The 24108-nt window shown below is 38.6% G+C and overlaps 1 protein-coding gene across 5 annotated transcripts; it reads right to left on the bottom strand.

The window, feature by feature from the left end:
- Positions 1-20053: 20053 nt before the first annotated feature.
- On the bottom strand, positions 20054-23768 carry LOC104220495 (uncharacterized). 5 transcript variants are annotated; one of them, XR_709527.2, is made up of 5 exons: positions 22702-23768; positions 22420-22609; positions 21982-22335; positions 21088-21355; positions 20054-20535 (listed from the first exon to the last, which is right to left on the bottom strand). XR_709527.2 is itself a non-coding variant. In XM_009771377.2 (4 exons), exons 1-4 carry the CDS (start codon positions 23113-23115, stop codon positions 20531-20533), a joined length of 963 nt encoding a protein of 320 aa, XP_009769679.1. In that variant the 5' UTR covers positions 23116-23768; the 3' UTR covers positions 20054-20530. The 5 variants fall into 5 exon arrangements, 4 of the variants coding, with proteins under 4 accessions (XP_009769679.1, XP_009769678.1, XP_009769677.1 ...); XM_009771377.2 differs by lacking the exon at positions 21088-21355; XM_009771376.2 differs by lacking the exon at positions 21088-21355 and having other exon boundaries at positions 20054-20524.
- Positions 23769-24108: the final 340 nt, after the last annotated feature.

Genomic DNA, 24108 nt, shown 5'->3' with positions numbered 1-24108 from the left:
GGCATTTTTGCTAGTTATTTATTTTGCCCGTGGTTATTTTATTCAAACAAAAATAAAAAAAATATATGTATATATGTCGTGTGAACCGTAATCCGTTTATTAAAAGAAAAATAAAATATGTGCATCCTTCATTGTATTTTGTCATTAAGTGTTTAGTATAATTAAATGTTAATTGTGTGATAATTATTGTTCAATGTTTTATATGGTATTATTTGGCAAATTAATTTAAGAAATTAAAAAAAAAGGGAAGAAAGAGTTTCGGACTTGGGCCAGTCCAATTTTTAAACAAACAAGCCCAAACAACCCAACCCAAAACCCCATATCTACCCGGTCCAGACCAGCTGACCTCAGGGGGGGTCCAAACGACGCCGTATTGATCTGGTCTGATCTGGGCCGTTGATCTCAGATTGATCAACGGCCAGGATCACATTCCCCATACCCACAAACAAACCCGACCCGTTCAACCCCGGACCGACCCCAACCATTTGCACTTGAAACGACACCGTTTTCCATTAGCTGAAGGATCCTGGCCCTTCATCTTGTCTCATCCGACGGCCAGGATCTATTCACCCACTAACTATATAAGCCTTTCATCATACCCCACGCCCCATCCGAACACCCCCTACCTTCCATCGTCCTCACCACAGACCCCTTGAAACCCTAGCCTCCCCCTTTCCCTTCACCATTAATCCCGGCGGCATGGACGCCGGTGACCCCCTCCTTGACACCATAGATCCGCCTCATTACCCTGAGCATAGATCCGTTATCCTTTTCCCTCGAATCAGATCCTAGTTGCTCGAATCTTCATTTGAAGACTCGAGCAGAACCTCAACTTACACCGATGTACCCCAGTTTCATACCAGATAGTCCCCGGACCTCCCTCGTGACCAAACCATGTTTGGTTTGGTCCGAATCTAACCATGGGAACCCAGATCCCAAATCTACCACCTAGGTTTCCTCGTGACTGACTTATGTCTGTTTGAGCCAAGTGATTAGGGTCTAATGGACCTTAATCGAAGTGTTTCTCATTTGAGAAGCACTTCGATTAAAGTCCGTTCAACCCCAAGAAAGGTCTATTCAAGTCCGAGCTAAGGCTTGCTTATTTTCGAGGGTTTAAGGTAAGATTTGTTTTTCTTTTTCTTTATTCAGTTCATGCGTTGATTAAAGGTCTGTTCGTATGGCCAAATGTTTGTTTAATTTGTGTTTTGAACTGCTGTTGTTCACCTTGCCCGAACCTCTGTATTCGGTCAATTCCTTTCTTCATAATGTGTGTGTGTGTGTGGAAACTGTATGTTCGATTGAGTTTGAAATTGGTCATTTAATTAGTTTCCAGGGTCATTCTTGTTCTGACAGTGCAATCTGAACCCCCTTTTGTTGATACTGTTGGATTCCTGATTATTGGTTTTCGATTGTACATGTTTAGGATTAGTATAGTCGAGTCGACATGTGTCGTCAATTAGTTTCAGCTGTCTGAACAACAACAAATTGATCTGCTTCTGTTAAGCATTGTCTGAATCAATTAGGAATTGAGTTTAGCTACTTATAGTTGTTAATTTGAATCAGAAATATAAAAGGATTGGTTTTGTTTAGTTGCAGTCTGAATTGGAGGGCATGTGCACTTGTGCACAACATGTGCATAAAGGCCTTTGTTTGGATTAAAATAGTTTGACAGCATATGCTGTCAGATTATATTCTTGCTGCCCATGGCTTGTTTTTAGTTTAATAAATGTTAAAAGGGGACCGTCAGGGAATATGATGGGGGTTCTTAATTTTAAAAGTTTGAGTTGGAAAAACAGCTAAAAAGGAATAGGTTCTGATGTGTTTTAACAGGCTGGAATAGCCTGATGTTAGGCTATAAAAGGGGGGAATTTCCATTAGAAAAGGGGGCCAAAAAAAAAACATTGAGAAGTGAGGTTTGAAAAACAGAACACTGAAAAAGAATTCTTTTTGATAACTCAAATAGATTTCAAGACTGAAAATTGGCACTGGATTTTGAAAAGAAAAGAGATAGTGAGAGGGATATCACAGAGAGGCTTATACAGACACACATACGAGAGAGAAAAACATACAAAAATCAGAAACTGTTTTCTTCCTGCTGTTTGTTCGATTCTCAGTTTGTTCAACCTGTTCAATCAGTTCTGTTTTCTTTCAAGTATCAGCTAAGTTTATTGGTTGGTTCATATTGGTTGTTTCTCTTGGAATTGGATTGTCTGGATTTCTGTTTCTATACTACTGGTTATTGCTGTCATTCTGCCATTTTTCCATCGGCTCTAGCTGCCTCTTGCACTGGGATTTGTTCTATTTGTTACCTGCTGCCACTGCTGCTGTTTGGTATTACTTCTATTGCTCTAACTGACCCCTTTGCTTCTTCTGTTGTATCCAACATCCAGGTACATACTAGAGCTTTGCATCTGATGTAACAATGAAAGCATGAAATAAAAGATATGCGGGAGTTTAATCATTCGTTGCTGCAGTTACAGTTTTTACGAATGTTATTAGATTTGTGTAACTTGTTTAGTTTTTAATTCAATAAAGAAACACATTAGGTAGCCTTGTATTTAATTGCAGCTTAGTTTGTTTTAAATTGTGATTTCAGTTGTTTAGTGGGTTGTATGATAAGGAATGCATGAGTGTTTTGGGCACACAGATAATTAGATAACTTTTCGGCTATATTCTGCATGTATAGAGCAGAATGCCTTAATCTTGCCAGATATAATGTAGTTTTATTGGATCTTTTAGGCAGTTCACATGATCACGTTCAAACCCTATTAGTAACAGTTTCCGATAAGTTAATTCTACTGACCTGGTTTAAATAAGTGAGTTTCAAATTCGGATTTGAAGAACATTTAACATAGGCTTTTTAGCAGTTTTATTAATCTTGTATATTAATTTCCTCTAGCAATTTAACAACATGTTCATCCATGAAATAAGGCACAAAACAATTCATGCCTCATAAACAACTAATCAGATAATCAAATAAGAATCCGAAGTTGGTCAAGCATGTAATTAGCACGCATTCCTCCTTCTTTCATTTTATTAAAGACGAACACAATAGAAATGTAGTCGCTGTAGGTTTATCCTTTTAAATAAAAATGAGACGAGCCTCGACAAATAAAATGCACCAGCTGCGGGGCCCTCTAAATGTATACATTAAAATGCTTAGAATTCGGGACAGGCCGTTTAGCGAATTTTGCGGCCTTCCTAAAATAACAACACGCTAGTTGCTTTAGGCACGGCTTAATTAGATTACATTCTTAAACTCGGGTGCACATTGATGTGACCCAAATTCAAATCTCAACGGAGTCGAAATGTGTTAACAACTACGGGTGCATTGATTGTGACGTGGTTCGAGATGCATTTTCACGACGTTGCAATTCTATAAAAATAAATGATAATAATAAAAGCGGTTTAAACTTAATAAAAGCACGTAAGTCATAACATGTATTTAAATCAGATATTTAGCCATTATAACAATTTAAGCGACCGTGCTAGAACCACGGGATTCGAGGGTGCCTAACACCTTCCCTCGGGTCAACAAAATTCCTTACTTAGAATTTCTGGTTCGCAGACTTCATTTGGAAAAGTCGAAAATTTCCTCGATTTGGGATTCAAGATAAACCGGTGACTTGGGACACCAAAAGCCAAACCTTTCCCAAGTGGCGACTCTGAATTAAATAAATAATCTCATTTCGAATATTGTCACTTAAATTGGAAAAACTCCCTTGCGCATCTAACCCTTCGGGGGCGGGGCGCGCAAAAAGGAGGTGTGACAGCTCTGGCGACTCTGCTGGGGATTTAACCCAAAACCACTGGTTCAGGGTTCAAGAATTCGAGCTTAGAATAATTGTTATATTTGGCTTTATTATCTAATATTTATTACATGTTTTGACATAACGTGCTAAATGTTGTCTTTTACCGCTTTGATATTATCTGAACTGTATATAAACTGTGTCGAAACCCTTCTCTCTTCACCTCCGGGGAGAAGCTCGCTGGTCGAGGCTCCCTATTCTGTTAGTGTCAATACCTGAAATAAGAAAGAGGACGGATAAGTTACGAAGCCGGACAGCCTTTTGGTTCCCGGTAAGTTGCCGCTCCTCGACTCGAGTTGTCCGCTCGGGTACACAGTCTAGAACATCTACCCAGGTTATAAACCTAGTATAACGAAACCTCATGCCAGATCCCTATGTAGGAACGCTTATTTGCATCATGTTGCATTTGACATAGGGGACTCAACACAGGGGTTGGGTCCGTCTAGGACAGGCAACCTGGAATGAAAAGACCATCCTGCTGCATCCCGTTTGTTTTGCGCATCTATTTACTTCAGATCTGCATGTTGACCGGTTTCCGAAAATTTTTCAAAAAAAAAACGAAAATAGCAGGGTAGGAAGATAATTACTTATTCTGTTTAAAAAAAAAAAACAATGTCCGAGTAATGTCAAAACCTCGCCGGAATTTTCTTAAAAAAAAATAATACGTAAAAAAAATGAAAACAAAGCTTGTCTTTTTGACTATTCCTTTTAATCACTTTCAAAATCCAAAATATATATAAATAAATAAAAAAACAAAAAAAAAGTTTTGTTTCATTTGTAGTACCTCTTAAAAGATTTTCGAAATTTCAAAAAAAAAAGTTTTAATGTATAAGTATTTCTTTGGTCTCTTTTCAAAAAAATAAATAATAATAAAAAAGAGTTATTCTTCTTTTCTTTAAAAGATTTTATTTTTTGTTTCCCCTATTTTGATCCGCCCGAACTACGCCGGTTTGATTCTCACCGGATGTGAGATACGTAGGCAACCCTCATCGGGTCCAACCCCACCTTTTGCTAAAATAGCCAAAAATCAATAAATAAATAAAAACGTGTCAAATTTTAAATTTTGCCATAAATAAGTTGGGTGGTGTCCAACCTTCCCTTTTGCTAAAAATAGCCAAAAATATATGTCAAATTTTAAATCTGTCATAAATAAGTCGGGTGATGTTGTTTTGTCATAAATAGCCGAATGTTCCCGAAAGGGACGCCGGAAGGCTGACTTTGCATAAACAGCCACCTTTGGGTCATTTTTTAAGGTTTGGTCCAGTTGACTCACACAGCCTTAAAATCTTCGTCACCGAGGCATTGAAAGGCCGTGTTGGCAATATTGAGTTTTCTAATTTGGAAAACGATAAAAAGAGTCATAAATAAGTCAGGTGATGTTGTTTGTCACAAATAGCCGAATGTTCCCGAAAGGGATGCCGGAAGGCTGACTTTGCATAAACAACCACCTTTGGGTCTTGTTTAGTATTTTTTTGTCCAGTAGACCCACACAGCCTTAAAACTCTTCGCCCCGAGGCGCTGAAGGGCCGTGTTTGCAACACCAGGTTTTTACTGTAATTTGAAAAAAAAACAACAAACAAAAAAAAACAAACAAAGAGTCAGCAGTCGGGTGAATACCGTTTGAATTTTGTCATAATAAGCCGAGCCAGCTTCGGTCGCGTCTTAAACCGTTCTTGCCGAAGTAGCCTTAGAGTATCTTTCAGTTGTCGAAAGGTTATCTTCGTAAAAGAACGGACAAGTTTGTAAAATGGTCCTCCCCGGCCTCAAAATTCATGTGAAATTTGGAAGGGGCCACGTTTGCAAAAAATAACCGTTCGGTTGCATTTTGTGAGTGTTGAAACCCAATTTTTTATTACCAAGAAAAAAAAATGTTTCATTGCGTTTACCTTTCATTCGGCCCGAACTACGCAAGATCTGATTCATGCGGGGTCATGATACGTAGGCAATCTCCATCGGATTCGATCAAATAAATTGAGTAAAAAAACAAACTGAAAGAAAAGGAAAAAGAAAATCGAGTGAAAAAGAAAATAGAAAAAAAGAAAAAGAAAAAAAAGAGTGCAAAAAAATAAAAGAGCGGCAAAAACAAGATCAAGAGTGACTAAAGAGAGGCAAGAATAAAAGAAAAGAGGTACATAGTGAAGAGGGCTAGTTTAGGATCGGGATGAAACATGCAACCCGTTCAAACACATGGTAAAAGCGTTTAACTGTTTAGGTGCATTGCATCCCATCGTGCGATTTCCTATATGTTAAATGCTTCAAAACTAACAAGGTTGTGCGTGTGAGTAAATTATCCAGGTTCTGTTCAGGTGATTGGTTTTGTTGGTATGCAGTGATGAGCAACCTTGCACGCGGCCACAACATTATACACAAAACTGAGCTCCACCTCCCAGAAACGCCCATCCTTACAAAGCTCCATATAGTCCCCCAATCAAATGTTCATCAGTACAATCCTCACCCAAGAGAGTCTTTCAAAAGGAATCAGTTCACCTCTATTGGTGAATCATACTCAGGCTTGTTCCAAAAGCTAGTCAGGCAAAGTCTGCTGCAGCCAGTGGCCCCAAATCGGCCAAACACCGAGTCCCCCCTCCCTGCATCGAGCTGATACTAGATGTGAATACCACTCTGGAGCAGTGGGGCACGGTACAAAGGACTGTTTGGTCATTGGACCCTCAAAATGGCAGTTGAGGACTTGATTGAAGCTGAAAGAATCGTTCCCCGGGACGAAAAGGTTCCTAATATGATGAACATTCCCCTGCCTACTCTCACAAATGGGCCAATAGATGGAATGATTTGTGAAGCTGAGGAATTTGATCCGGCACTGAAGGCTATTGCAGCCATTGCCGAGACAGAAGAAAAGCCAAAAAAAAAAAACGATTGTCAAGCTTGAAAGTTCCCCATCAAACGGGAGTCTCGGTAGCCAGTCTTGCTATCCTTTCTGCATCTGGATTGTCTCAGGGTGTGATCCAGATGTTTTACTTTATTGTCTTACTTTCCAATGTAAACCCTTCTATCTTCAAAATTTTTAAAAAAAAAACAAAAAAAAAATCAAATGAAATTGATATTTCATTTTCCCGGAATGTCTCTTTTCTTAAATCTTGTCAATTTTCTCATTCTCTTTTAGTTCTGTTAAATGCAGATTTCAATAATATGACATGCTTGCGGACTTCATGCCCGGATCTTAAAACTCTGTCAGACCTCGAAATAATGAATCAAGAATTGGGTCGCAATGAAGAATAGCTTAAGGAAACAAGACAAAGAGTTGGAACAACTGAAGGAAAATTGATTCCCGAAATTGGAAAGGTCCATATATTACAACAAGAGTACTGCCAAAAAGAGTGTGTTGTACTTGGGACACATCGAAGGAAATGTCCTTGAAATAACTGTCAATGCAAATGCAGTCAAAAGATACTATGTTGGATCCTTTATATAATAAAATCTTTTCCGGTTGAGATGATGAAGGCTTTCATTCTCGCTACCCAAACACTATCAACCCTTTGCAAAACCCATTTGAGCTGGTTACTCTTCTTTGATTACCCTCTTTGGAACCTGAAAATATTATTGAAAATAAAATGAAAAGAAAAATGAAAAAAAAAGAAGAAAAAATTGGAAAAATAAGAAAATATATATACAAAAAAAAGCAAATCAGAAAAAAAAAAAAAAAAATCCAAAAACAAAAGTTGTCTGAACTACGTCTGACTTGATTCCGAAAGGATACGTAGGCAACCTCTCCTTGGGGTTCAGTCACACCAAAATAAAAATCCAAGAAGTCCCCCAAAAGTGAAACTGGGGAAGAAGTTATAATGGTTCGGCAATGATCCCGCCCAAAAGGTTCCAAAGTTGTAGTTCAATCCAAATTCTTTTTACCCCAAACCTTGTTCAAGTCCTTCTGATCAATCGGCAAAGCGGTTTCAAAATGGGAAGATGGAGTTATTTGGACCTGATACAACAAAATGAGAGATAAAATGAGAGAGTCTTATTGGTGAAAACCCACACGGGCACCGTAAGGCGACAGTAAGCAGAGAAAATCAAAATGAGAAGTCTTGTTAATGCAAACCCACACGAGCACTATAAGGAGATGGCAAGAAATAAAATGAAAAATGCCAGCTCGTGAAAACCCACAAAGGGCGCCCGTGATCGAAAATAAGATCCTCACAACCATCGGCATCAACAGAGTCCTGGCAAGGTTCCTCGGTATTCAAGGCAAAGTTGTGATGAATTTTTGAGAGTCGGACGGTTTACACAGATCAGGCATCCAGTCCAAAAGGCATGTCATGTTCATTGAAGTCCGCATGTACTCCAGATAAGTCCTTCTCTCCTTTGCCCGAAAGGGACACTTCTAGTTTTTAAACTCATTCTCCATTCAATTATTTGTTTCTCTTTGAATCCCTTTTGGTCTAACACTGTTCCAAAACCAAGACAAAGAAAGATTGGCAAGACTGATTTACAGGGCTTTCGTTTGATACACGCTAATGTGCAAAAGGCACCCAGCCTCAGCAGGTGCATCAAGTCGACCTCGACTGGCCATGGCGGCCGATGCTCAGGAATCAAAACTCTTGGAAGGAGAAAATCAAATTAAAGCACCTATAAAGGCAATTGAAGTTGAAAGGGTTGAGTTTCACATGGCTAATCGCCTCAGCAAAGTCGAAGAAACCAAGGTACCCCCAAATGCTCTAAAATTGAAGTTGGAAGAAAGAAGACAGAAAAGAAAGGCCTACAAAGGCAAAATAAAGTTGGAAAGGTTAAGTCCCACGCGACTAGCCATTGCAGTTAGGTTTGAGGATCAAAAAAATTTCTGATGCTCCGAAAAAAAAAAAACAAAAAAACAAAACATTGACGAGAGCCTGAACTACGTTTGACTTGATTCCGAAAGGATACGTAGGCAGCCTCTCTCGAGGTTCAGTCACACCAACAATAAAATCCCATTTACCATGAAATTGAAACCGGGGCACGCTAAACGGTTTAGAAGTTAGTATCATCTATTTCTCTTTACCAAGCACAAGCCTTCAGATCAATTACCAAAGATAGCGGGAAGCCAAGAAGCGTCACGAATGGAGGCCGACACACTCTAAATTGAGAGAGATAAAATGAGAGAGTCTCGTCGGTGAAAACCTTCGGGCACCACGAGGCGACGAGAGTAGAGAAACCAAAATGAGAGAGCTTGTTTAGTAAAAACTCGCAAAAAGTGCTATCAAGCGATGACAGGAAGAGAAATGAGAGAGGTCAGCCAGCGAAAACCCGCAAAGGGCGCTGTTGGCCGAAAGAATGACTCCACCCCAAGGAGGTCTCGGCAAAGGTCCACCGGTTTGGGATCACAGATCCGTTTTGGTTCAGGGAAACGCAAGTTCATTGAAGGTCAGACATCCAGTCCAAAGAGCATGTCATGTCCATTTAAAGCCGGCATTGTCTTCCTCAGATAAGTCTTTCTCATCCCGAAAGAGACACTCCTTTTCTGAAATTTGCTTTCTCCTTTCTTTGTTTTTTCTTCGAATCCCTTTCGTGTTTAACCCCAAGTTCCAGATATACCGGAAAGGACAGGTGGCATGTTTGGTTTCACGGAATTCCGTTTCATGAAGGAAAACACCTCGTTTCGTTGGTACGTTTGTCCAAACCTGATGAATCATGATGTTTGACTGCATTCGAAGTAAAGAGGAAAGAGAGAAATTTCCCCAGCAAGTCCGCTTCGTACAAGACCCCACAAGGCTTCCCTTTGTACAAATTCGTACAAAGAATCCGCTGCGTAAATATTCCCCAAAGAGTCTGCCCCAGCGAAATCCACACAGATTTTTTCTCTCTTGTACAGATCCCCACAAAGTTTTCCCTTTGTTAATACTATAAAATTCCCAGCGAGTCCCTTTGTAAAATTCCCCAGCAAGCTTACCCCAACAAATCCTGGAAAGTCCGCTTTGAAACAAATCCCCAGCATGTCCCCGTTGTACAAAAATCCACACAAAGAATCCACTTTGTAAATATTCCCCCCACATAGCTTCCCTTTGTACAAATCCCCACAGAATACCTCCAATAAAATCCCCGTTGAGAATCTCCAAGCAAAACGGGACACAAAAAAAAAAGCCTTACGAGGCAAATCATCACAGAATCTGGAAATACAAGCCTGAGCAGTCTAAAGGGTTTCGCCATTTGAATCCAATCAATGGCAGGACTTCGCAACAGAAATAAGGACACAACAAAGCAACTGGAACGATCAAGGTCCCCGAACCAACCGTCATTTCCGAACTAACAATTGTTCTTTGTCTGAAAAGTTGAAACAGGTATAATCCAAGACAACCGTGCAAGAAGCAGGTGTCACCAAAAGAAGAAGGAATCCACTCGAAAGGTAAGTTTCCACGAGATTCCCCTTTATCCTCTACTAAAATAAGAAAATTCAAAAAAAAGAGGTCAGTTAGTATCCTCGAACTTTGTCCCCAGTCAGCCAGCGTTTGGGTTTTAAACCCTAAACTGAACGTTTTCCATTCAGTCAGCATTAGGGTTTTAAACCCTAACTGAACTTTTTCCTTTAATCAGCATTAGGGTTTTAAACCCTAAACTGAACTTTTCCACTCAGTCAGCATTAGGGTTTTAAACCCTAAACTGAACTTTTTCCATTTAGTCAGCATTAGGGTTTTAAACCCTAAACTGAACTTTTTCCTTTAATCAGCATTAGGGTTTTAAACCCTAAACTGAACTTTTTCACTCGGTCATCATTAGGGTTTTAAACCCTAAACTGAACTTTTTTCATTCAGTCAGCATTAGGGTTTTAAACCCTAAACTGAACTTTTTCCTTTAATCAGCATTAGGGTTTTAAACCCTAAACTGAACTTTTCCACTCAGTCAGCATTAGGGTTTTAAACCCTAAAGTGAACTTTTTCCATTCAGTCAGCATTAGGGTTTTAAACCCTAAACTGAACTTTTTCCTTTAATCAGCATTAGGGTTTTAAACCCTAAACTGAACTTTTCCACTCAGTCAACATTAGGGTTTTAAACCCTAAACTGAACTTTTTCCATTCAGTCAGCATTAGGGTTTTAAACCCTAAACTAAACTTTTTCCTTTAATCAGCATTAGGGTTTTAAACCCTAAACTGAACTTTTTCCATTCAGTCAGCATTAGGGTTTTAAACCCTAAACTGAACTTTTTCCTTTAATCAGCATTAGGGTTTTAAACCCTAAACTGAACTTTTCCATTCAGGTCAGCATTAGGGTTTTAAACCCTAAACTGAACTTTTTCCATTCAGTCAGCATTAGGGTTTTAAACCCTAAACTGAACTTTTTCCTTTAATCAGCATTATGGTTTTAAACCCTAAACTGAACTTTTCCATTCAGTCAGCATTAGGGTTTTAAACCCTAAACTGAACTTTTCCATTCAGTCAGCATTAGGGTTTTAAACCCTAAACTGAACTTTTTCCTTTAATCAGTATTAGGGTTTTAAACCCTAAACTGAACTTTTCCATTTTAGTCAGCATTAGGGTTTTAAACCCTAAACTGAACTTTTTCCATTCAGTCAGCATTAGGGTTTTAAACCCTAAACTGAACTTTTTCCTCTTTAGTCAGCATTAGGGTTTTAAACCCTAAACTGAACTTTTTCCATTCAGTCAGCATTAGGGTTTTAAACCCTAAACTGAATTTTTCCATTCAGTCAGCATTAGGGTTTTAAACCCTAAACTGAACTTTTTCCTTCAGTCAGCATTAGGGTTTTAAACCCTAAACTGAACTTTTTCCTTTCAGTCAGCATTAGGGTTTTAAACCCTAAACTGAACTTTTTCCTTTAGTCAGCATTAGGGTTTTAAACCCTAAACTGAACTTTTCCATTTTTAGTCAGCATTAGGGTTTAAACCCTAAACTGAACTTTTCCATTTTTAGTCAGCATTGGGGTTTTAAACCCTAAACTGAACTTTTCCTTTAGTCAGCTTTGGGGTTTTAATCCCTAAGCTGAACTTTTCCCCAGTTGGTCAGCATTAGAGTTTCAACTCTAAACTGAACTTCTCCCCAGCTAGTCGGCATTAGGGCTCCAACCCTAAATTGAACTATTTCCATCCCGCCAGCCTTAGGGCTCCAACCCTAAACTGAGCACTCATATCTTGTGGACGTACCGTGGATCCGACCCCGAAAATGGGCATTTTGGAAACTAAAATTGTCCAAATTCCTTCATCAATCTTATGAACTTCCTAGCAAATAACTCACGAAATTTTTCCTAGTGAAACTGGGGCAGAAAATTTCGTTCGTTTGTTTTTCCCCGCAGGTCTAACCTCGTGCCACACGGATCGAAACGACCCACGAGATGAGTCTCAACTCAGAATCAAAGAAGAAAAAGACAAAAAGAAGATGTCCCGAGATACCGGAGAAAATGGAAGGCGGATCGTTCCAAGATTTGATTAAGGTCCCGAACTCCGCCAGTCGCGTCTCACTCAGTATCCCAGAGATTAAACAAGCACCTACAACTCTCAAGCATCAAGATTCGGATCGAAGTCTCCAAGCAAAATCAGCTAAGACCCAAGATCAAGTCGCAAAAGAATCATAGATAGGGATCTTGTAACTAGTAGTTGACATGCATATAAGTATTTAGTTCAGTTTTAATCTTTCTTTGGTTGTAATAAGGCGGTCAGTAAAGCAACGGTGACAACAGCAACAGCAGTAACAGCAAGCATTGCAATCCCATGGTAGTCCCAGCTGCCAAGAATTTCCCGAACTACATTGACCTGATTCCTGTTTGGCCCAGGATATGTAGGAAATCTTTGAAGCAAAGATCTGGTCATATCTTTCAAAACATGCTTCACACGGAGTAGTCCGATAGGCAAAAATCGCTCATATCCGCTCACTTTATCTTTGCACGAAAACTCTTCATGTTTCCGAACAAAGAGGGGCAGCTGTGAGCACATGATTTTTGTTTTACGCGACAATCACTTCAAAAGAAACAAAATAATAGCAATTGGTCTTGCTGTACATTTTCTGGATTTTTACGTGGCATTTTTGCTAGTTATTTATTTTGCCCGTGGTTATTTTAATCAAACAAAAATAAAAAAAATATATGTATATATGTCGTGTGAACCGTAATCCGTTTATTAAAAGAAAAATAAAATGTGTGCATCCTTCATTGTATTTTGTCATTAAGTGTTTAGTATAATTAAATGTTAATTGTGTGATAATTGTTGTTCAATGTTTTATATGGTATTATTTGGCAAATTAATTTAAGAAATTAAAAAAAAAGGGAAGAAAGAGTTTCGGACTTGGGCCAGTCCAATTTTTAAACAAACAAGCCCAAACAACCCAACCCAAAACCTCATATCTACCCGGTCCAGACCAGCTGACCTCAGGGGGGGGGTCCAAACGACACCGTATTGATTTGGTCTGATCTGGGCCGTTGATCTCAGATTGATCAACGACCAGGATCACATTCCCCATACCCACGAACAAACCCGACCCGGTCAACCCCGGACCGACCCCAACCCTTTGCACTTGAAACGACACCGTTTCCCATTAGCTGAAGGATCCTGGCCCTTCATCTTGTCTCATCCGACGGCCAGGATCTATTCACCCACTAACTATATAAGCCTTCCATCATACCCCACGCCCCATCCGAACACCCCCTACCTTCCATCGTCCTCACCACAGACCCCTTGAAACCCTAGCCGCCCCCTTTCCCTTCACCATTAATCCCGGCGGCATGGACGTCGGTGACCCCCTCCCTGACACCATAGATCCGCCTCATTACCCTGAGCATATATCCGTTATCCTTTTCCCTCGAATCAGATCCTAGTTGCTCGAATCTTCATTTGAAGACTCGAGCAGAACCTCAACTTACACCGATGTACCCCAGTTTCATACCAGATAGTCCCCGGACCTCCCTCGTGACCAAACCATGTTTGGTTTGGTCCGAATCTAACCATGGGAACCCAGATCCCAAATCTACCACCTAGGTTTCCTCGTGACTGACTTATGTCTGTTTGAGCCAAGTGATTAGGGTCTAATGGACCTTAATCGAAGTGTTTCTCATTTGAGAAGCACTTCGATTAAAGTCCGTTCAACCCCAAGAAAGGTCTATTCGAGTCGGAGCTAAGGCTTGCTGATTTTCGAGGGTTTAAGGTAAGATTCATTTTTCTTTTTCTTTATTCAGTTCATGCATTGATTAAAGGTCTGTTCGTATGGCCAAATGTTTGTTTAATTTGTGTTTTGAACTGCTGTTGTTCACTTTGCCCGAACCTCTGTATTCGGTCAATTCCTTTCTTCATAATGTGTGTGTGTGTGTGTGTAAACTGTATGTTCGATTGAGTTTGAAATTGGCCATTTAATTAGTTTCCAGGGTCATTCTTGTTCTGACAGTGCAATATGAACCCCCTTTTGTTGATACTGTTGGATTCCTGATTATTGGTTTTCGATTGTACATGTTTAGGATTAGTATAGTCGAGTCGACATGTGTCGTCAATTAGTTTCAGCTGTCTGAACAACAACAAATTGATCTGCTTCTGTTAAGCATTGTCTGAATCAATTAGGAATTGAGTTTAGCTACTTATAGTTGTTAATTTGAATCAGAAATATAAAAGGATTGGTTTTGTTTAGTTGCAGTCTGAATTGGAGGGCATGTGCACTTGTGCACAACATGTGCATAAAGGCCTTTGTTTGGATTAAAATAGTTTGACAGCACATGCTGTCAGATTATATTCTTGCTGCCCATGGCTTGTTTTTAGTTTAATAAATGTTAAAAGGGGACTGTCAGGGAATATGATAGGGGTTCTTAATTTTAAAAGTTTGAGTTGGAAAAACAGCTAAAAAGGAATAGGTTCTGATGTGTTTTAACAGGCTGGAATAGCCTGATGTTAGGCTATAAAAGGGGGGAACTTCCATTAGAAAAGGGGGCCAAAAAAAACATTGAGAACTGAGGTTTGAAAAACAGAACACTGAAAAAGAATTCTTTTTGATAACTCAAATAGATTTCAAGACTGAAAATTGGCACTGGATTTTGAAAAGAAAAGAGATAGTGAGAGGGATATCACAGAGAGGCTTATACAAACACACATACGAGAGAGAAAAACATACAAAAATCAGAAATTGTTTTCTTCCTGCTGTTTGTTCGATTCTCAGTTTGTTCAACCTGTTCAATCAGTTCTGTTTTCTTTCAAGTATCAGCTAAGTTTATTGGTTGGTTCGTATTGGTTGTTTCTCTTGGAATTGGATTGTCTGGATTTCTGTTTCTATACTACTGGTTATTGCTGTCATTCTGCCATTTTTCCATCGGCTCTAGCTGCCTCTTGCACTGGGATTTGTTCTATTTGTTACCTGCTGCCACTGCTACTGTTTGGTATTGCTTCTATTGCTCTAACTGACCCCCTTGCTTCTTCTGTTGTATCCAACATCCAGGTACATACTAGAACTTTGCATCTGATGTAACAATGAAAACATGAAATAAAAGATATGCGGGAGTTTAATCATTCGTTGCTGCAGTTACAGTTTTTACGAATGTTATTAGATTTGTGTAACTTGTTTAGTTTGTAATTCAATAAAGAAACACATTAGGTAGCCTTGTATTTAATTACAGCTTAGTTTGTTTTAAATTGTGATTTCAGTTGTTTAGTGGATTGTATGATAAGGAATGCATGAGTGTTTTGGGCACACAGATAATTAGATAACTTTTCGGCTATATTCTGCATGTATAGAGCAGAATGCCTTAATCTTGCCAGATATAATGTAGTTTTATTGGATCTTTTAGGCAGTTCACATGATCACGTTCAAACCCTATTAGTAACAGTTTCCGATAAGTTAATTCTACTGACCTGGTTTAAATAAGTGAGTTTCAAATTCGGATTTGAAGAACATTTAACATAGGCTTTTTAGCAGTTTTATTAATCTTGTATATTAATTTCCTCTAGCAATTTAACAACATGTTCATCCATGAAATAAGACACAAAACGATTCATGCCTCATAAACAACTAATCAGATAATCAAATAAGAATCTGAAGTTGGTCAAGCATGTAATTAGCACGCATTCCTCCTTCTTTCATTTTATTAAAGACGAACACAATAGAAATGTAGTCGCTGTAGGTTTATCCTTTTAAATAAAAATGAGACGAGCCTCGACAAATAAAATGCACCAGCTGCGGGGCCCTCTAAATGTATACATTAAAATGCTTAGAATTCGGGACAGGCCGTTTAGCGAATTTTGCGGCCTTCCTAAAATAACAACACGCTAGTTGCTTTAGGCACGGCTTAATTAGATTACATTCTTAAACTCGGGTGCACATTGATGTGACCCAGATCCAAATCTCAACGGAGTCGAAATGTATTAATAACTACGGGTGCATTGATTGTGACGTGGTTCGAGATGCATTTTCACGACGTTGCAATTCTATAAAAAATAAATGATAATTGTAAAAGCAGTTTAAACTTAATAAAAGCACGTAAGTCATAACATATATTGAAATCAGATATTTAGCCTTTATAACAATTTAAGCGACCGTGCTAGAACCACGGGATTCGAGGGTGCCTAACACCTTCCCTCGGGTTAACAGAATTCCTTACTTAGAATTTCTGGTTCGCAGACTTCATTTGGAAAAGTCGAAAATTTCCTCGATTTGGGATTCAAGATAAACCGGTGACTTGGGACACCAAAAGCCAAACCTTTCCCAAGTGGCAACTCTGAATTAAATAAATAATCTCATTTCGAATATTGTCACTTAAATTGGAAAAACTCCCTCGCGCATCTAACCCTTCGGGGGCGGGGCGCGCAAAAAGGAGGTGTGACATTTACAGTCAAATTTCTATAACATATAGAGAGCATATAGCTAACAACAAGTTATTCATCTTTATAGTTTTACGGGACGGACCAAGTCACAATTTTCACGGTGCACGCCCACACGCCCGTCACCTAGCATGTGTGTCACCTCCAAAATAGTCACATAACATAAAATCGGGGGGTTCATACCCTCAAGACCAGATTTAGAACTGTTACTTACCTCAATCCGAGCAAAACTCTACTCCAAAATGCCTTTGCCTCTCAAATTGGTCTCAAAACATCCCGAACCTAGCCACAAGTAGTACGATACAATCAAAATAGGCTAACAGAATCAATTTCACAAGAAAAATACGAAATTATAGCCAAAAATTCGAAATAGGCTTAAATCCGGCCCCCGGGATTACGTCTCGAAATACGACAAAAGTTACAAAACCCGAAAGCTCATTCACTCACGAGTCTAACCATACCAATTTTACTCAAATCCGATAACAAAATCTCATTCAAAACCTCAAAATTCTAGCCCAAGAACTCTTCCTCATTCTCCCCAATTTTCTATCCCAAATCACAAATTAGATGATGGAATTAAAATTATAATCATAGAATTTGACCAAAATTAGATAGGAATCACTTACCCCATCACGCAAGAATCCTTCCAAAAATCGCCTTTTACCGAGCTCCTACTTCAATTTTATGATATGAACTCGAAACTCTCGTTTTGAATCTTTTAAATCTGTACCTTCATCACGAACGCGACCTTCCTCTCACGCTCGCGTAGACCTTTTTGACTGCTCTTCAGATTAATCCTTCGCTAACGTGAAGCTTTGCCAACCCCACTCTTCACGAACGCGACCACTACCCCGCGAACGCGCTGACCAAGAGCCTAGGTCCCAACTGCCTCAACACCTTTTCGCGAAGCGTCACCATTTCTACGTTCGTGATACTTTCTCAGTCCAAACCTTCGCATTCGCATCCTCTTCTTCGCGAACGCGAAGAACAAAATTCCTCAGCCCACAGACACCCTTCTCGAATGCGAAACCCCTCTCGTGAACGCATATGTGGAAACCAGAAGAAATACACTAGCAGTCTTCAGCCAACATGCTAAGTCCAAAAATGATCTGTTAACCACTCGAAACTCGTCTGAGGCCCCCGGGACCTCAACCAAACATACCATCAAGTCCCGAAACATCAAACAAACCTAGTCGAACCCTCAAATCACCTCAAACATCATCAAAAACATAAATTGCACCCGGATTCAAGCCTAATGAACTTTGAAATTTCCAAATTCAACAAAAGACGCCGAAACCCATCAAATCATGTCTGATTGACCTCAAATTTTGCACACAAGTCATAAATGACAGCGCGAACTTCTCTACAACTTCCGAAAATCCAATCAGACCCCGATATCAAAAAGTACACTCCCGGTCAAACTTTTCAAAATTTCAATTTTCGTCATTTCAAGCCTAATTCTACTACGGACCTCCAAATCACAATCCGGACGCGCTCCTAAGTCCAAATTACCTAACGGAGCTAACGGAACCATCAAAATTCAAATCCAAGGTCGTTTACACATAAGTCAACCTCCGGTCAACCTTTCCAACTTAAGCTTTCAATTAAGAGACTAAGTGTCTCAATTCACTCTAAAATCTCTCCGGACCCGAACCATCTAACCCGGTAAGTCATATAATAACTGTAGAATACAAAAGGAATAGAAAATGGGAGAATGAGACTACAACTCTCGAAATGACCGGCCGGTTCGTTACAACTTTCTTACAAAATTCACTTGTGTGGCAACAATTGGAATTTCGAAAGAAAAGAAAACAATTACTTCGAGTATGCAAAAGCTTAAGTAATATGTTTGGCTGCCTAGAAAGAAAGTGGGGGAACTTCAACATGCATGACAACAAAACAATGTGCTCAAACTTGTTTTCTCAACAACCCAACAACGCTAGCTTATTCATGAGAAAAACTTCTTTTCTGTCTCTGTCTCCAAATGATTAGATACTAATCCCTTTAAGATTAGCCAAACCATTACGTTATAAATTTAATAATTGCACCAGCCAATTATTAGTTACATGTACTTACCTAAAGATGCTTTGCTTGACGTCCCACAATTTTTTTAAGATATCATACTATATATTGTAAGTAACCTAATCAAGTTGGTTTTAATACTTTGCAATTAGGGATTATTGGATGATAACTTCAACATAATGACTTGATAGTTTCAATTTTTTCTTCGTGTCCCTTTGCTTGTGCTTGATTCTTGGAAAGAGAAATGGACTGCTGATGTTGGGTGGTTGAATTCATTTTAAGTGCATAATTAAAGTTAATATATATTTAATTGAGAACCAACCAGTTGAGAAGAGTATTCAATAGTTGCTTCCCTGAGTCTTTACTTGTGTTTTGGCGACTTCCAATGCTTTCCAAAGTACGATCTTTTCAAACCAGAAACCCCATTAATTAACGAAATGGTGTTAGCTTTCTTGCTCTGGGTTATCATATTCCTTAATTAATTACCTTGAGCTAAATGATAATCTATCAACTGGCATAAGATAATCAAGATTCCTCTCCAAAATGAAACTTTTAAATAATGAACAAGTATGCTAGTTCGTTTTCATCCCATAATTCAATAATACTATTTCCTTTCCCAAAAATATTGGTCGTTTTGAAATTAAATTTAGAATAGTTATTCTTATTTTTTTCAATCTACTCTTCATGCTCTAATTAGGGAGTATTAATTAAGCAAAGACATTTAAGGGAAAGATAAAAGGCAATTTAGACAATTATTTCTTATGCTTAAGGCTATTTATTATATATCTTTCTTAGGGGTAATGCAAAATATTTTAAAAACATAGAATATGACCACGTGGAATATAAGAAAAAAGCAACAAATAACTAATTGAGGTAGAAGTGAGCGGCCTAGTGAGCGTGTAGGTCTAAAGAACGAAAATTTCTTGTACGAAACAAACATTGCGCAATTGCTTTTACTGTTTTGCTTTGTTCAGGAAACTTGGCCCCACTCCAATATTTTATAACATAAAACGCTAATAATAAGGAAATTGACCCACCCTCTTTTTTGTAGCATATTTTATTTAGACAAAATAGATTAAACATTATATTACTCTATCTATAGGAGAATATACACTACACGGTGGATCTGCAAACGCCCCATAATCATTGATTCATTGTCACATGCTCCCATTGTGTGTGTTTATATATTAAATTAATCTTCAGGCGAACAGTATTATAAAGTTATATTACAGACAAAATATTTGCGTATAATTTTATTAGGTCCTTGGCAGAGGCCAATTGTTATTTTACTTTTCAGATTTGATCAGATCAGATATAAGAACTATGTTTGACAACACTCAATTAGTGTCAGGATTATTATTATTATTATTATTATTAGTAGTAGTAGTAGTAGGTATAAGTATTACCGTAAAATCTTAATGAGGCCTAATTAGGATCACCATTCAATCATACTTTGTAACGTAACAGCTACTAGAAAGATGAATTGTTTAAGGAAATAAATGACAGAAAATTTAAAGAAAGATTTTCATTCCAAAAGATGCCTTTTACACTACTGTTAAGGACTCTATATAGCTGTTTTCACCAGCTGTGGCTAATGTACTGCACCAATTAAATTATGACAGACTAGGTACTATTCTAACGTTACAATTGCTAAGGATAAGACAAATGTTGTTATAGAAAACAACAACTTTAGGGAATTTAAAAGACTACTTAACCTAAAAGGACTCAAGTGAAAATAATAAAACTATTTGTCACATCTTCCAAATAGGCCCAATACTCACTGGACCCTTTCCTTCACTTCTTCTTTAGCCCAGCGGACTAGATCCGCTACATACTTGTCAATCCAATATGTTTTATAGGATTAGCATTTTAAACAGTGGAAAGGCCAAAATGGATCAAGCTAAACCATTAGGAATTTCAATAGGCTGTCCACCTTTTATGTACCTGTTACCCCTCCGCCATTTTAGCAACCTACATTCACACTAAGTTGGAGTTAATTACTTGAATGGTCATTTAAGTTAGAAAGATTAACGATAAATAATGTTTATATTTTTTTGTGACAACAATATCATCTAAGTATGTCCATATTTCTTATAAAATAACTTCAGCCAAAACTCCATACACCCATTCAATTCATTTCAAAACGAAAAAAAATCACACTTATTTTGAATGAGAAACTGAGAATTAATTAAGCCAACCGTGTGCCGTGGGGAAAGGACCCCAACTAACAGTCATGTAGTGTAAACCCAAGAAAGTCAATATTCTTTGCTTTGGAATTGGGACATCAGACTCCTCTTTTCATTTACCCCAACCCCCTTCCCCCAAAACCAAAGTTTTACCAACCCCAATAGGTAAAAAGCTCGCACAAAGGAGATCCAGTTTTCTAAAAGAAAAAGAATTCAGTCAATTTGTTCACCCACTTATTGATGTACCTCAAAAGATCAAGTAAAGTCGAAAAAGAAAGTAAATTCAATAATAAAAAATAAAAAATAAAAAGCAGAGAAAAGAAGGTAGTTTTAGAAATTTACACGAACCTTGAATTTCAAAGTAGAAATTTTTGTTCCAATAATTTAAAAGCAAGAACCTTTTTTTTACTCCGTAATAAAAGAGATTATCACGTTATTCCAATGACACCTCTTTTTCCCCACTTATCTCCTTTTTACGCGTCCGAGACGGCACGAAAGCTCTTGTCCTCGTCCCCATCCTCCATTCTCTTCTTCCTATCATTTACTGTATTTTCCATTTCCATTTTGTATCTTCCCCAATATTTTTATGCCTTGATTCAATGAATACACCTGAAATCTTTTTTTTTATTTATTTCACACATAAGCAGATAATACAGATTGTTCCCTTATTAGGAACATTTGGATATGCATCTGGAATGATATACTATCTGAAAGCATATGCCATATAATAACAGAAGATGATGAATATTTATAATTTTGTGTTCTTATTCTTTGTACATTTTATTACAGCAAGATTGGTTAAAAGAAAAAAAAGAAAAAAGAAAAAAGAAAAAAAAGGAGAAGGAACGGAAACGGAAAATGAAAAAAGAGTTTCCGATCATCTATCTAAAACTCCAATATTATATCTTCATATACTTATATTTGTACTTGCTAGAAAAAAAAAAAAAACAAGAATTCAAAATGTTAGAATAACCCCCCAAAAAATACAAAATCTTTAGGGTTGTTCCCTGAGAAGGGAAGCCAATCCGGTGACGATAACTTTGCTTCCTCTATCGCAACTCTTCGGCTTGACAGCCGGAGGTTGCCACATCATCATCACCGGATCCTGCAACGGCTTCTCTTCCTCGCCGGAAATTTTCTCCGACAGCGACGAGTTCAACGATGGCGACTTCACCTCATCGCTAACAGAATCTAACGGCGACGCGTTGTCACCAAAAATCAAGTTTAACTCGTTGGACTTACTTTCCGATGGAGCCTCTTTGCTCTCGGCCACGGCATCAGACTCCTCTGCTGCGGCGGCGCGTGGAGCAGGTGTGATTCTAGAGTAGGGACTAAGCCATTTGGCTTTCATATACTCCGGTTTGCGCCATGGCGCAATGTGCATGCCTTTCTTCTTCAAGCTCTGCCTAGCTGCTTCCGAGACGATTGACACTATCTGCTGAGTCCGATCCGCTTTCCCGACGAAGATAAACGGGAGCAATTGCAGAACCGCCTTGTAATTCCCCGTCGATCGCGCTATTTCAAATTCCGATCTGAAATCTAGGTCGATCATCACTCTTTCTCCTTCCACGGTCACATCAATGTACTCATACTCACCTGAAAAGAGCACATTCATCTTAGCACAAGAATTATCAAAATTCAACAGAGCATGAACACATACAGGAAGAACGACGTATGTACCAGCAGGAACAGATGAAGTTTTTTCCCATTTGGATTTGCAGGTAGAAGCTTTATAGCCAAGAGCTAAAAGTTCATCAGTGACGACTTTTCTCAAATCGTCCTTACGCTTGCAAGATTTGTGCTTTTCAACGATTTTTGAAGTGTCAGCTAACAGATTCCTCTCAGCAACACTTGCACAGGGAATTAAGCTCTAAAATTACAACAAAAAGAGAAACAAAATCAGATTGATCAGTAATAAACTGCGATTTTCTTCTTTTATATTGAAGCGATCGATGTTATTACCTTGAGAGTATCGGAAGAATCCCCAAACGAAGAGTTTGTAACTGAGTCAGAAAATCCAGTAGAGAAATCAAACTCATCATCGGAGCTATCATTGCTGTTACCGTTAAAGCAATTGCATTTACGGCCGAATTTGGCAGCGGATGGCTTTTCATTGTTCTCTTCGATGAAATTCTCAACCATTTTGTCCAAACAAACCGAACTCGGCTCAAACTCAGCGGCAACTGCTCCGTCATTAGCAGCGCCGGCGGCACTCGGCTTCTCAGCCGCCGACGAAATCCGTAAAACGCTAGGAAACGGTCGATCAAAGAACCTTTTCAGTCGCGATTTCAACACAGGCGGCTTAACTGTATCATTTTTGATTGATTCCGTACATGTTGAAGAATCGATCGGCTGAACCTTCATCGGAAAAGGCATGTCTAGCTATCAACCAAAACAGGTACTTTTCTCTACTGTAAACTCTCTCCTTACATCCTAATTATACTCTTTTGTCAGTTTCTGCTCAATTCTCAGTGCTTTAAAACCTACTAGCTTTGCGTGTCAGGATCAGAATCCTTTAAATGCCTAAATCCTTAATCACAGAAATTCATGAAAATTCACAGAAATCAATGCTTTGACAAAAAAAAAAAATCTCGAGTTCATCGTATTCATGATTCATTCACACCTACTGTTCACCTTTTCCTTTCACACACCAAAACCAGTTAACACAATCGCGCATAACCTGTTCACCATTATCACTATCACGTTTTCTATTGTGATAGAAAAAAAATGAAATTGCCAAAATTTGATACCTTTTTCTTCCTTCTAATCTTCGGAGTAGTTGGCGTAGCTGAACAAGAATAGAATGAGTGTATCCATAGTCAGTGCTTCTTATAGGAAACCTGAAGAATAAGTCGCCGGGATATTTATCCCTCCGACGATGTCGTTATCGCCGGGATGGGGAGAATTATGTGAAGGGAGTAAAAGTGGGCCTGTATTTGTAAATGATTGATAATATTAGTTTTTTTTCTCTCTCTGTTTTTCTTTGGGTTTTTCTCAGTTTTGATGTTTTGTGAAGTTGAAGTTGAAATGAGGGAGTAGGTTTTGAGGAGCTTATATAGAATGGATGGAGTGAAGAAGGTGAGTTGTGCTGACTAGGATTTTAAACGCCACATCAGTAACCACGTGTCGTGGATAACTCTCTAAAATAATTATTTCATGTGACAAGCTGTGGTAAACTTTCTAACTGATTTCAGATCATGCCACGTGTTAGGAGGTGTTAGCTGGACGGCCAAGATTGGTGGAGGAAATTATATGACCAGTATGACAGTACTTGTAATGAGAGAAGAGAGTGACCGGAATTTGGTAACGTACAAAACGGCATGAGAAATTTTGGACTTTTTTGGGGGAGGTGGGAGAGGGGGGACAGTT

This window comes from Nicotiana sylvestris, chromosome 6 (assembly GCF_000393655.2).
Source record: "Nicotiana sylvestris chromosome 6, ASM39365v2, whole genome shotgun sequence".
NCBI classification, from domain to species: domain Eukaryota; kingdom Viridiplantae; phylum Streptophyta; class Magnoliopsida; order Solanales; family Solanaceae; genus Nicotiana; species Nicotiana sylvestris.
This window is presented reverse-complemented; position numbering and strand designations above follow the sequence as displayed.

Coding starts and splice junctions, on each gene's coding strand:
- LOC104220495 (XM_009771374.2), bottom strand. CDS start 23,115: ATGCCTTTTCCGATGAAGGTTCAGCCGATCGATTCTTCAACATGTACG. Junction 22,610..22,701: donor ATTCTTCCGATACTCTCAAG/GTAATAACATCG, acceptor TTGTAATTTTAG/AGCTTAATTCCCTGTGCAAG. Junction 22,336..22,419: donor AACTTCATCTGTTCCTGCTG/GTACATACGTCG, acceptor TGCTCTTTTCAG/GTGAGTATGAGTACATTGAT.